At 49.3% G+C, this 14,005-nt stretch overlaps 1 protein-coding gene across 1 annotated transcript; it reads right to left on the bottom strand.

Moving 5' to 3' along the window:
* Nucleotides 1–7: 7 nt before the first annotated feature.
* On the bottom strand, nt 8–12,661 carry SAV1 (salvador family WW domain containing protein 1). Its single transcript, XM_027907392.1, has 5 exons — nt 12,492–12,661; nt 10,249–10,698; nt 3,961–4,231; nt 3,025–3,168; nt 8–257 (listed from the first exon to the last, which is right to left on the bottom strand). Exons 1-5 carry the CDS (start codon nt 12,583–12,585, stop codon nt 59–61), a joined length of 1,158 nt encoding a protein of 385 aa, XP_027763193.1. The 5' UTR covers nt 12,586–12,661; the 3' UTR covers nt 8–58.
* Between the last annotated feature and the right edge of the window lie 1,344 nt (nt 12,662–14,005).

Genomic DNA, 14,005 nt, shown 5'->3' with positions numbered 1-14,005 from the left:
TTTCGGGTTTTTTAAAGCTGTTGAGTGTCCTCAGAGAGTCCTGTGTGCGGGGAGAGGGTCAATAGTTCTTGCCGTGCTGGGCGTACCACTGCTGGCGCTGCTGCCGCTGCTCCAGCTCGGTGAGCAGCGCCTGCCGGAACGCCTCGTACAGCTTCACGATCCGCTCCAGCTCCTTCATGAACAGCAGCTTCAGCATCCCCTGGTACGTGTCCAGGTCCGCCAGCTGGAACAGCTCCCACTTCAGGATGTGGTCGTACCTGGAGGGGGGAGGACAAAGGGGGTCAGACTTTGGGGAGCTGCGGGGTTGGGGCTTTTCTGGGAGCTGGCAGGGAAAAGGGAGTCGGAAGAATCCCTGAATGATCCCTCCAAACACAGCAGGACTCCAGAAATGCTGGAGAGCCCCTGAACTGATCAGAATTAGCCAACTGAGAGAGATACAGAGGGTGGGAGAGCTGGGGGGGTTCACCTGGAGAAGAGAAGGATCCAGGGAGACCTGAGAGCCCCTTGAAGGGCCTAAAGGGGCTCCAGGAGAGCTGGAGAGGGACTGGGCACAAGGGATGGAGGGACAGGACACAGGGAATGGCTTCCCACTTCCCACTGGGATATTGGGAAGGAATTGCTGGCTGGGAGGGTGGGCAGGCCCTGGCACAGGTTGGGCAGAGAAGCTGTGGCTGCCCCTGGATCCCTGGAAGTGTCCAAGGCCAGGCTGGACGGGGCTTGGAGCAACCTGGGCTGGTGGAAGGTGTCCCTGCCCATGGCAGGGGGTGGCACTGGATGGGCTTTGAGGTCCCTTCCAACCCAAACCATCCTTGGGATTCAGTGAAAATGCATTTTGGAATCATTAAACCCCATTCAGAACAAGATTTAGCCTTTAACGTTTGTTGAAATCGGAGCAACAAAAACGGATTGATTATTCCAGCAGCCCAGCAGGCAGGCAGGACACTGCCAGCCTCCCCTCACAACCCTCTGTTCCCAAAGGCTTCTCCTTCCAGCTGTACTCTTGGACTCCTAACCCCCTCCAATTAACCCCTCTTGGTTAATTAGCAGCAACAATCTCCAAGAGATATTTAAAGCTGCTTTACTTTGAGCAAAGCGATGGTTCCACCATCACTGCAATGACCCTCCTTTCCTGCTTGTCCCAGGATTCCGAAACACAATTCACTGACAATCTGATTTTCTTGACTTGGAAACTGGCAGCCGGTGATTGCGATGGTTAAAAGAGCTGGAGAAACTCATGGAATAACAGAGGTGTTTGGTGCAGGTACAGGAGAAGGGGGATTCACTTCAGTGGAGGCTGAAGATGAAATATCAGTGAATTTGTGGAAATTCCCCCTGAAAGGCCATCAGAGAAGCACCAAGACATGCAGGTGACTTCCAAAGATGCTCTGAGGAATTTTCACAATTTAACTAATTATAAACTTCCTAAATAACTTTTATTCATCAATGACGTTTTTGGAAGATTCATTTATAATGTATTATAAAATACTTACTTTGTAACTTCTGTATTAAAGTTACCCTAATCCTGACAGGGCTGCACTGCTAAAATCACTTTTTTTTTTTTTACCCCAAAAAAACTAGAAATAAGAAATTGCAGATGTTTGGGAGTTTGAGCTCTGTACTGACAAAGAGGGTTTTGAAGATTTCCAGGTACAAAAACCTTTGGAAGATTGTTGAGTTTACAGGGACAACACCTTTCCCTCTCTCCCTCCCTCTCTCTCCCTTTCCACTCACCACGAGCCAAATCCAACCCACCCTGAGAAACAGCTTACAATGATTTCAGGGAAAAACTGGGCTGAAAACTGATGCAATTTTTCTCAGCTGACTTGCTACAAATTGCTTAAATTGTCTTAAATGTCTTTCAAGAAAAGGATCCACCAGAATGCACACACAGCACAGGCTGAAATATTTAAAACTGCACTGTCTGCACGTGCCAAAGACCTAAGGAAAGGAATGAAGCTGCAGCCAAGTGGGAAAGTATTTCTAGGAAAGAAAAGCTGGGGGATTTCAGGGCAATTTAAATCTTTATGGGCTGCTGGCAAACCCAGCAGTCACAAGGAGTAATAAAACCCATTCAGACTGCAGTTACTAGAGGAAAGTAATAAAACAAAGAGAATTTTCTTTCTTAGTGGAAGTCACTGAGCATCACACACAGCCTGAATTTCCAACTGCAGAGCGGCCTCCTCGCTGTAAAACTGAGTTTCTCCACATTCTTATGAAAAAGGACATGACTGAATAACTATTAGGCCATATTTGGGTTTTTCATTGCTTTATATTTAATGTTACCCTTCTGCAGAGCTGCACCCATTAGAAAATGTGATTTGGTTCATTGTCCTGACTGAAATCTTTTCTTGGAGGAGAATCCCTCAGCAGCTGCTCTCACAAAGTGACTTTTATCACCACTTAGTTTTTAATGCAATCTCTTGAATAGAAATATAAATGTCAGTCTGTATTTGGTCTTCCAGGGCCTAAAGGGGCTCCAGGAGAGCTGGGGAGGGACTGGGGACAAGGCATGGAGGGACAGGACACAGGGAATGGCTTCCCAGTGCCAGAGGGAAGGGAGAGATGGAAGTGGAAGGTGTCCCTGCCCATGGCAGGGGGTGGCACCGGATGATCTTTATTATCCCTTCCAACCCAAACCTTTCTGTTATTCCACGATTTAAAATTCTTAAGGGGGAAAGAAAAGTTGTGTTTTTTTAAAAAAGGAGCAAGACAGACAGGAGGAGGTCACACCCTAGAGATGTTTCACATATTTTCTAAGCACGTGGCACAATCACCCGACAGCAAATCCCACCCTCCCCTGTCTGACAGAGCTTTCAGGGAGCTGCAAGAAGTTGCTGGGATGATTTCAAGTAAGGCTGGAAGCAAAGCAAAGGCGAGAAAGATTTGGTACAACTCCCTCAGCGTGCTGCGAGCAGAGATCAGACACGAGTTCTCCCTTCCCGTGGAAATCCTTTGGTTTCCCTTTTTTAGGTGTGAGCTGCAGGAGGATAAAAATAATAATAAAAAAAAAAGGCGAAATCTCACTTGACAGGAGCCCTGGCGTAGACCTGGAGCCAGTCTGGGATCTCAGCAGTGTGGTAGGGGTTGGCAGGGACCAGCAGGGGTTGGCTGCGCTCGGCCGGCTGTGGCTGGTAGGACACGGGGGGCGGCTGGTCGTAACGGGGAACGCTGTGGGGGGACACAGGGAGAGCTGTGAGCTCTGAGGCACTGCTGGCACACTGGCAGCGTTGACTGCTTCGCTCACACGCAGATTCAGGGCTGCAAGGGCTGCTGGGGCAGGGGGTGGCCTCAGGAGGTCTGCACCGAGCAGATCGCCCGGGGGAAAATGCCCTCACACCCACTCGCCACAGCAGCACAGAGCATCGCATCAAACACCAACAAAGTGCTGCTTCAGCCACACAACCCACCACCTGATACCTCAAACCAGCGTATCCAGGCAGCAGCTGGCGAGTTATTCCATATATAGACATCCTGATATATTTCTCACATACAGTATATATGTATCATGTATTTATCTTTTGTGCCACATGCTAGAAAGCTTTCTCTCCCTGGGCACCAGCAAAACAGACTGAGTGGCAGGAATTCACTGTTGGATTTGGTTTATGTTACCTTAGTTTGGCCTGGAAAACACAAGTAGCTCAAGTACCACTCTAGACAAGAGTTAATTCACATTTCAGGTGTTCAGCCGCCTCTGGGAGCATCAGATCGAGTTTCTTTTCCAGTCTAAACAGTTCAATCCTGCTCTCAGCAGCTCTGCTGGTTTACTGACAGCTGGAGAGCTGCTCTGCTGGAGTGACTGAGGAGCAACATCCCCCGACAATCACACCTCCCCCTCAAGACGTGGGTCGAGACCCAGCAGAGCTCGGCTCTAAAAACAACTTTTTGGCACGCTGAGACCAAACCGGTGCTATTTTAACGGGATGAAGGGAAAGAGGAGCCCAGAGGGGGTGTGTGCCTGACCTGGGAGCGCAGGGGTGTTTGTACTGAGCTCTTTTGTTGATGTGATCCACGTAGTAGACGCCGAACTCGGCAGACTCGACGCGCTCCCAGCCCGGCGGGAGCCCCTCCCGCTCCAAAGGGTGGCTCCAGTGAGTGGTGTTGGTGTTGTGGTCTATGTAGTATTTCCTTCCTCGGATAGTCCAGTCCACTGACCAGCCAGGAGGAAGAGGTAAATCTTCAGAACTGTGATTTGTTAAGTTTCCTAGAGATGTAGCAGCAACTCTCCCAATGCCTGGGAACAAAAAAAAAAAAAAAAAAAAGGAGATCAGGGTTTAGTTATTTCATTATCGTGTCACAGAAATGATCATTTCTGTCAGCACACTGTCACAGCTGCAGCATTCATCTACAAAACATCTCTTTTTCTGGTTACAGTCAGAAATTACAACTAATCCAGGGAAATCACAGAACCCCAACAACGTTTTTAAGTTGAACCGGTGAAGAACAGCAACAGGACCAGGGAAAATGAGAGAGGAGGGACATGAAGGGCTGACAGGAATCAGCAGGTGATTAAACTCCCTGGAAACACAACATACCCGGGATTCATCTACCACTAAATTTGAGAGACTGCTCACTGGCACTTCAGAATGCTGGATGGCGAGAGATGCACCAAAGAAACACAGTTCTTTCCCTGTCCTTTGCTGGGGATAATCAGGAAGCTGATTGAAATCAAAGACTTAATGCCCATTCAAGAAAACAAAAAAAAAAAAAATCCACCCCAAAAAAAGACCCCAACCACAAAACCACGGCGACATAAGCGGGAATTCTGCAGGTCTCTTTCCATTCCTGGGTATCTACAACCTCCTGGATGTGCCAGCCCAAATTCAACTCCATCTTTGAAGTCCCTGCAGCAGTTTCCCCCTCAGCTCCCCCAGTTCTGCAGTTAAACAGCAGAAGTTAAACATGTAAAGGAGTTCCCAGTTATCTTCTCATCCCACGGCCAAATGCACCCAATCAATCCCCGTGTCATCGCTTTGTGTGTCACCATTTCCCACAGCCAGCAGAAGGGATTTGGGAGCCACTTTCCCCACTTTTTTTTAGGAGCCAGGAAGTGCCTCCCTCACACATCCCACGTTTATTACTGATGGGAATACACCCCTTTCCTCCTGTTTGGTTTCTTTTTTCAGGAATAGCGTTTTTGGGTGACTGTTTTTGGAGAGAAAGGAAGGGTTGCCTCTTGTGTCAGTACTTACCTCTTTGCCAGCCTACAAAGGGAAGCTGTGTCCACCTTTAATTGGGATTAAGCATCCCAGGCCTCTACTTCCAGAGAAAAAATCCTGGAGGCTTCCTGAGCTCTGGAAGTGCTGGGGCAGGGAAGATATTCCAGCCCCTGGCAGTGATGTCACTTGTTTGGCTTTCATTCCACGGACAAAACACAAACATTTTGGCTTCCTGAGAATGTTTTGGGGGGCAGCAGATCCACACCATTCAAATGAACGTGGAATCAAAGGCCAGGTTTATAAACTGATGGTTGTAAATGCTTCACGTTTGTCATCATCATTATTATTATTATTATTATTTTTTTTCCCCTTAAAATCACAGGTCACGGTGGGATATTCTGTGTGGGGGAAGTTTTGTGATGTTGGTATTCATGGTGCCCTTAAAGTCACCAACACACTGTGGCATTAAAATCAACAATTAGCACTATTTAGACTTTTTTTCTTTCTGTAAATGGAGTTTAATTAGAGAGATTAAAAGAAATGATATATTGGTTTTCCTGGTAAACCTCAGCAGATGCTCCTTAGAGGGAGGGTGGATACAAAGGTAAGGGAAAAAGCTCCTGCTGTGATTCTGAACGGGAAGGGAAGAGGAAAATTGACTTTTTTTTTGATATATATATACACCTGTAAGGATCAATAACAAGACTGAACAACACCAAAAGTAAATTCCTATGTGATCTTTCCCGAAATACTAAACAAAAGAAAAAAGTTAAAGCTCCAGCCTAAACCTGTGGACACTGCCCTTTCCACGGCACGTTGCCAGGGATGACCCTCCTAAATTCCAGGTAAGGTCTGAGCCCTGGACCTAAACAAGACAGAAATTCTCATTATTCCCGCTTTCCTAAGGGACAGAGTTGCTCAAATTATCTGCCTTTTCCAAGTGTATCCTTTCCTCTGCTCTGAGAGGATGGTCTTTACAAACCCCCCCCCCTGAGTGGCACCATCGAATCTCAAGGATGGTTGACAAATAATTTGAATTTATGCAGTTTGTAAATCCTTTTCAGGATGTCTCTTCAGAGCTTTTCTAGCCCCATTTGGTCATTCTGGTCACAGTGATATCATATAATATATAATGGGCTCGCTGTTGCTTTTAAGGACCGTCAATACTGACGTTATTTTGAGGCTTTGCTTTTTCCTCCCGTTCCTAAAACACAGAATCTTCAATTTTAAGGTCCTGAAGTACCACCTTTAACTCTGAGCACCACTGCAAGAGTTCCTGCTCCTAAAAATGGATCTTATGGGTAATAAAAAGTCACAAATGGGATTTCAAGAAGAGGTGGTGTTGGGTTTGCTCCCTCAGGGTGGAACAAAGGAACTGGAATGGATGGATGTGTCGGTGCTTTCCCAGCCCACTGAAAGGGGTTCGTTCCCTGCCTGGAAACAAATCCAAGTCCTTTGGAGGAAACATTTCCAGGTCAGCAAAGGGCAGTTCTTCAGTCTGGTGGGCAGGAAGGACAGGAGAGAAATCCCAGCACAAGGGGAAAAGAGGGAAAACCTCTGAGGAGAAAAGATTCCCTTTGGGAGGAGCTGATGTTGGCAGGGAGGTTCCAGAGCCCAGGAACTCCCCACAGCTGCCTCCAAACACATCTCCAAGTGCTGAAGAGCCAATCTCCCAAACCACTGTTTTGTCTTTCATCAGCCCAATTGTCCTCAGAGCCTTTTTTCCAGGATGCCAAAAATCCTCTCCCTTCCCTCCCCTCCTCAAACCGGGATGAAGGACGGGAGGAGAAGACGAACCAACTGTTGGATTTTCAGGGAATAAGGAACAACAAAACGGCAAAAAAGCAGCTCCAATCACTCCTGTCCAGCCAGGCCTGCGGGCCCCAGGCCTTCCTCACCCATTCCAAACCATCCAGAGGGACTTCCTGAGCACAAGCACCTCTTCTGCCAGAGGGAATGGGGGCGTTCCAAGCAAGCACAGCTTCCAAAATAGGGAATGGACAGGAAGGACTGGGAAAGCTGCGAGAATTCCGCTGCAAAAATCAGCCCAGAGGAAAAAAAAAGGGCAGGAACTGCCACTTGTTTGAAAATGAGGGGCGTGCAAACACCTCAAAAGCGTGGCTGTTTCAGCTCTGAACCGGTCCCATGTCATGACCTGTATTTATTTTGCTCTTTTACGACACAGGAACCCCAGTTTGCAATTTTTTAACGAGGTTTGCGAGACGGACCCGCTCTCACTCTGTTAATTGTCCCTCTCCTCTGCCATCCCAGCGATCTAATTCCAATCCAGCAGCAGCAAAGTCCCTCCACAGCGTGATTTCAATCTCAGCAATTTTTCATAGACACAGAAGAATGTTCTTACCGCTCACACAGGGACAAATAACTCTGAGGTCTTGGTTACAAGTTACTTCCAAGCTACACTGTAGGTATAACTTCAACCACAGACCTCCCCAAAACTTTAACCTAGAAGAGAGGAAAGACATGGCCAGGAAAGACAGGTAAAAAGGCTCTTAGAAATAAGTTTGAAAAGAACACTAAAAAAAAAAATAATAAAAAAAAAAGTTTGAGAAATGCCACAGAGGGAGGTAAACATATAAAAACTAGGAGGTATCTCAACAGCAGCACTGGATTGGTAATTAAAAGCAAATATAATGAAAGTAAGAAAAGGAGGACAGGGGAGAATGGAATGATGACAGAGAAAACGTGACTTGAAGGGGAAGTGCCTGGGAAAGAACATGCAGTGCTGGCAACAAAGTGCTGAAAAACCGCAGGGCTTGCTCTGCTGAACACCCTGAAGATCCCACCAGGAGCACGTTTGAAACTTCTCTCCAAGTTATGAAGAGGGGAATCTTTATTTGGAGTGAAAGCTGAAACTCTCAGGCACCTCCTCACTTCCCAAAAAACCACCTGGTTTGGTGGAACCACCACTGAGTGGAATATTCACCAACAGCAACAACGCCTTGTGCTCGTCATTCCCTTGGGAATGCACCCAAAATGGACCAGGACTGACTTTCAGAGGGGGGAAGGTGGGAGAGGAGGGAAAGCAACATTTACAGACTCCACCCAATGAAGAGATTTTTGAGTGGAAACTGCAACAATTTGCCAACAATTATCCCAATGAATATCAATCAGATCAAACATTTGGAAGCAACGGTGCAGATGTAGAAGACAAAAAGGAATTCAGACTAAGACAATGGAAGCAAAAGGCCTGCCTCAGGATTCTGGGAATTCAGGGAGGAAAGGAACAAGAAATTAAAGAAAAATGACTGTGGCAGCTCAGGGTTTGAAGGATGGCTCAAAAAAAAAAAAAAAAAAGCAGCTTCATGGTGAGATGAAAGTAAGAAAATCGAAGGTTTTCTTATACTGGGCCACGTAACTCTTTGACTGAGAAAAAGTAACAGGAATTATTGAAGAGATGTAAAAAATGAAGGACACGAGTGACCTTCTGACTGTGGTGAAACAGAGGGAGGAATTTCAGAGTTCATATTCCATGCTGAGAGGAATTAAAAAAAATAGAGGAAAGGGAAATGCTTTGGCAGGCAAAAGGCTCACCCTTGTCCCTCCTTACAAATGCACGAGGTTAAGTTACAAAATCCGTGCAGAAATTTGCTCAAATAACATTTAAACGTTAAATGTGAGGTGGAATGACAGAGACCAAACAAACAGCAGCAGCTCCTTCGTGATTTCCAGGGCTAAGGGGGCACAGGTAAACAAACAGCACGGACAAAGAAGTTCATTTAGAAAGAAGGAATTGCTACCCTTGAGAAAAATCTGGCTATGAAGCCTTACTTTTAGCTTCTTTTAGAGACCTGATAGATTGAACTCCCACTTTCAGTCAAGAGCTTTAATTTTTGAAGTCTCCTCAGCAGACACAACAACTGTAGTAATTTGGAACTTTTAAACTGATGGATTGGTTGATTTGTGAAATTCCGCCCCCCCCCTCCTGCCTCTCTTCCCAAAAATATCCCAGCACAACCCCACCAGAGGCTCGTTACCTGCACCAGGGGAGTGGTCAATGACTGTTGGATGAGCAACAACCAGCAGGGATGGAGATAAAACAGATGCATTTAGCAAAATGAAGGAGGATTAAAGCAGCAAGACCTAAAGCTCAGCATTTCAGAATTTCCTGCCTGACAGCTCCCACATCCCCCTTCTGTCACTCCTCATGGAAATGTTTCTGTGGGAAAAGGAAGCACAAAGCCCTGCCAGGCTCTAACTCCACGCAGGAGCTCGGCAGCATTAAATGCTGGATGTTCCTCCTGGCGGGTTTATTTTTTGTAGACGGGAGATTTATTTTATTAGAGACTAATTACTGTTTTGTTTGCAGATTAGAAGCGACAATCTATTTCATGTTGAAGGCACGTTATTTACAGGTTTGAAATGTTCCTCTCAAACTCCTCCTTGGACGCAGCTTTTGCAGCATCAAATACAGAATCAAACATTTCAGAAAATGTTTAGTATTTAATGGCTTCCTCTTCCTTATGCTGTTCTTTGGAAAACAAAGACAAGCTCCAGTGAAAAACTGAGGGGGGGGGAAACAGATATATTTGCAAACAATATTAAAAGCTAAAAGAAAGGAGCTGAAAGAAAGGAGATGGCAATTTGCTAATTACACAAAGCAGTCATTCCTCCCTTTGACTATTCATAAGCAATCGTTTTAATTATTGGGGTCAAATTAAAACAATGACACTAAATAATAAGACAATGAGAGTTAAAATATAATGACAGTAACGACAACGACGACGCTGCAACGTTACAATCTCGAGCTGCTGGTTATTCTCTGTGTCACGATGTGCAATAATAAATTATAAAATGAAAATATTTTCTTACCCAGGAACTGATGCAACTTCGTGCAGGGGAGCTGCATATATGCCTGGCCTTCAGAAAACCCCCAATTTGCTTAAACTTATCCCGTTTATTTAATAATCAAAGAGCGTGCAGAGAGTTATTTTCACTTTCTGGATGCCTGTGATCAAAAACTCTCAACCCAGCTCCCGTGGAAAAGCAGCTCCGTCCTACACAACCCAACTCTCCCCAGAAAACATCCTCCAGCTGCACCTCGGCCCTTAGGGGGAGGCCGAGAAGCCCTTACCTGACGTGTGCCTGCCATGATTGTGGGCCATCCTCTGGAAGAGCTCCCCGTTGTGCTCGCTGTAATACCTGTAGTCCTCGTGGGCTCTCTCGCTCAGCTGCCGCCTCCTCTGGGCCTCGTAGAAGTGATCGTAGTAATAACAGCGGGCCCCGGGGTCCCCGTTCTCCAGCCCGGCGCTGGATTCCGCCAGGAAGGACTGCGAGGAGGAGCCGTATTCCCTCGGGACATCGGCCAGACTCCTGGCCAGATAGGAGGGCGCGGACAGTCTGTTGCTCTCCCGCCTCATGATTTCGTGAGGCGGCCTCTGCACGGGGGTTCGGAGGAAACTCTGGTTCCTGGAAACGATTCCATCTCCTCCGGGGGCGTAGGCGGAGGCCGTGGGGTCGGGAGGGCAGATGTCGGTTCGCCTCGGAATGGTGGGACCGTGACGGATAAAGGAAGGCATCAGGTCTGGCAAAGAGCAGGGAAACAGAAGTCAGAACTCTGAACTCCGCCTGCACTTCCCACACCGAGCCTCCGAGCACCACCCTAGAACTGAGGGAATTCCCGTGCAAAACCCGCTCGCTGCAGGTGCAGACAGACTGGGAATGCTGCGGGGTGTCCTGCTGCACCAGGAGCCAGCGCAGCCTCCACCAGCAATGAACTGGTGCAGTTCTGCCACTTCAAACCAACCCCAAACACATCAAAAAACACACAAACAAACAAACCAACCAACCCTCAAACCACCCACTCTGTGCTGTGGCTGCATCAGTCAGGGCTTGCATCCATCAGAAGGGTCAAGAAAATCCCAATATCCTGGCTTCTACGTCATTGGGAACACTGTGCTTACAAACTGGGAATGACGAGATGTTAATGCCTGCAGGCTCACAGGGATGCGGGATGGAAACAGGAACACGATCCACACCGTGCCCACCCACCCCAAAGTCACCAAGCTCAGCCACAAAAATGCTGTCACTCTGCACACGCTGAATCCTCAAATTATCACGGAGATATTTCCCTTTCTCCCTTACAGTTTCACTGCCTCCCTCCAGCAAGCGAAGCATTCCTCCTCTCCCCGCTTTTGCTTTCAACATCATATAAATTAGGTAGTTTTCCCTCCAGCTAAGTCAACACAAATGACAGTTTTCATTCAGAATGAGGTTATGCCTATTATTAATTACTTTGTGTTAATGAACTCTTACAGGTAAAACGTGAGTCTTAGGCTAAAAAATGTGTAAAGTTATGAACACCTCAGACACACCCACAGCTTAACAGAACAAAAATTAGTGGGTTTTTGTGTCTGAGGACTAAGCCAACGCAATCAAACTACTGAATTATTTTGCCTACTGACTGAGGGACCAGTTGCTCGTGCAGCAAACACTTCCAGAAGAGCTGAGTGCCTGCTCCTGCCAGCAAATCAGTTCTTGCTAGCTGGGAACTCCCAACCTAATCCCGCAATTACAGGGTAAATAAACACACTTCAGTCTCGGGCTGTCTTTGAAAACTGACTAAAACCAGTAAACTCAGAGTGTTTTCGGTGGGTATTTGCCGGTGTTCTGTCCAGTCCCAGGAAAACGGGGCTGTGGCATCAGAGCCAGGTGAGCCGCGGGAAGCTCCGTGCATTCCAGGTGACCTCACCGGGCTGAGTCATGGATAGGACCTGGAGCCTGTGCTTCCGCAGGGATTTTATGCAACTGCCTGGCAGGACAGTTATCTCGTTCCCAAAGCACACCGGGAAAAGCACCGCTCCATTCTGGGAAGAGAGAGGTCACAGGATCACGGAATCGCGGACTGGCTTGGGCTGGAAGGGACATTTAAACACCATCCATCGTGTTCCACCCCCTGCCACGGGCAGGGACACCTTCCACTAGCCCAGGTTGCTCCGAGCCCCGTCCAACCTGGCCTTGTGATCTCTTAATTTATGCAAAAAAAAAAAAAAAAGTGTGGAGACTCCGTGAACCCCGACGTGCTGGAACTGAGGAGCCGAGAACTGAGGAAACCGCAAACCCCACCAAGCCGGGGTACGACGAGCACCCCGCTTTACCTTCCCTCCGTCACATCCCAGGGCTCACAAAGAAATTAAACACACCCATACGGAGGGAAAAGAGAGAAACACGCCCCTCATAACACACACAGGGACGACCCCCCCATCCTCCACCGGGACCCCCCCCGGGCCGCGCCGCTCCGGGCCCCGCTCCGGCCGCGCACAAAGGCCTCGGGCTCGCCCCCCACGGTGTCCCCGCGGTTGTTCCCCCGACACTCACTCCTCAGGAGCGGGCTCGTCTCCTTCTTCACGTACTTCCCCTGCACCTCGCCCGGCTTGGAGAGCTCCGTCCGCGTCTTCTTCCGCGACAGCATCCCACCTCCCGGCCCGCCGCCACCGCCCGCATGCCCGGCGCCGCTCCCCGCTCCGCAGGGGTCCGGCCGCCCCCGGGGGATCGGGACGGGGCCGGGATCGGGGATCGGGGATCGGCACCGGGGCCGGGCCGGGGGCCGCTGAGGGGACGCGGCGGCCGCGCGGGGGGTTGTGGGAAGGCGGCGGCCACCGCCCCTCCGGGCCGGCCGCGGGCAGCGCAGGGGAGGGGGCGCCGCCACAGCGACCCCGCGCGGCCGGGAGGGCGCGGCCCCTCAACGGGGGATCCAGGAATTCCCCGGGAATCCCGGGGAGCTCCGCAAGCTCAAAATCGCAGTGACACAGAACCACCGAGCCGCAGCATCGCCGAGGTTGAAAAAGAGATCATCGAGTCCAAACCTGTGGCCGATGCCCACCTTGTCCCCCAGCCCAGAGCGCTGAGGGCCACATCCAGGGTTGGGCACTCCAAAGCTCCCTGGGCAGCCCCTTCCAGTGTCCAATCACCCTTTCTGTAAAGAAATTCATCCTGATGTCCTATCTAAACCTCCCCTGGTGTAACTCGAGGCCGTTCCCTCTCCTCCTGTCCCTGTTCCCTGGGAGCAGAGCCCAAACCCCCCCCCGGCTCCCCCCTCCTGTCAGGGATTGCAGAGCCAGAAGGTCCCCCCTGAGCCTCCTTTTCTCCAGGCTGAGCCCCCCAGCTCCCTCAGCCCCTCCTGCTGCTCCAGCCCCTTCCCAGCTCCCTTCCCTTCTCTGGACACGCTCCAGCCCCTCAATGTCCTTCTTTAACTGAGGGGCCCAGAACTGGGCACAGAATTCAAGGTGTGGCCTCACCAGCGCCCAGCACAGGGGGACAATCCCTGCCCTGGTCCTGCTGGCCACGCTGTTCCTGATCCAGGCCAGGTTCCACTGGCTTAGCTTGTCCTTCTCTAGGACAAGAGGCACTGGGCAGAAAGTGATGCCCAGGAAGTTCCACCTGGGCGTGAGGAAGAACTTTCCTGTGCAGTGACCGAGCACTGAACAGATTGCCCAGAGGAGGTGTGGAATCTCCTCACTGGGGATATTCCAGAGCCCTCCGGACACGATCCTGTGCCACGTGCTCTGGGATGACCCTGCTGGAGCAGGGAGGTGGGACCAGATGATCCACTGTGGTGCCTTCCAACCTGACCCATCCTGGGATTCTGTTGCTATGAAAGCTCTGTCTGATAAATTTGCAGATATTGCTTGAAATACCTGCAAATTCCTTGCCCCATCCCTGGAAGTGTTCGAGGCCAGGATGGACGGGGCTTGGAGCAACCTGGTCTAGCAGAAGGTGTCCCTGCCCATGGCAGGGGTTTGGGACTAGATGGCCTTTAGTGGTCCCTTCCAACCCAAATTATTTCATGATTCTATGATTTTCATGTTGGATAAAGAACAAAAGACACAAGC

Source organism: Empidonax traillii, unplaced genomic scaffold (assembly GCF_003031625.1).
Source record: "Empidonax traillii isolate 1590-97213 ecotype Southwest subspecies unplaced genomic scaffold, ASM303162v1 scaffold1449:size159823, whole genome shotgun sequence".
Lineage (NCBI taxonomy): Eukaryota > Metazoa > Chordata > Aves > Passeriformes > Tyrannidae > Empidonax > Empidonax traillii.
The sequence above is the reverse complement of the archived record's forward strand: the minus strand, read 5'-3'. Positions and strand labels throughout refer to the sequence as shown.

What these genes read in the sequence shown, in the direction of transcription:
- SAV1 (XM_027907392.1), bottom strand. Translation starts at nt 12,585, where the DNA reads ATGCTGTCGCGGAAGAAGACGCGGACGGAGCTCTCCAAGCCGGGCGAG. An exon ending in AAACACCCCTGCGCTCCCAG is followed by an intron (nt 3,169 to 3,960) that starts GTCAGGCACACA and finishes GTCCCCCCACAG; the next exon opens with CGTTCCCCGTTACGACCAGC. An exon ending in TACGCCAGGGCTCCTGTCAA is followed by an intron (nt 258 to 3,024) that starts GTGAGATTTCGC and finishes TCCCCCCTCCAG; the next exon opens with GTACGACCACATCCTGAAGT.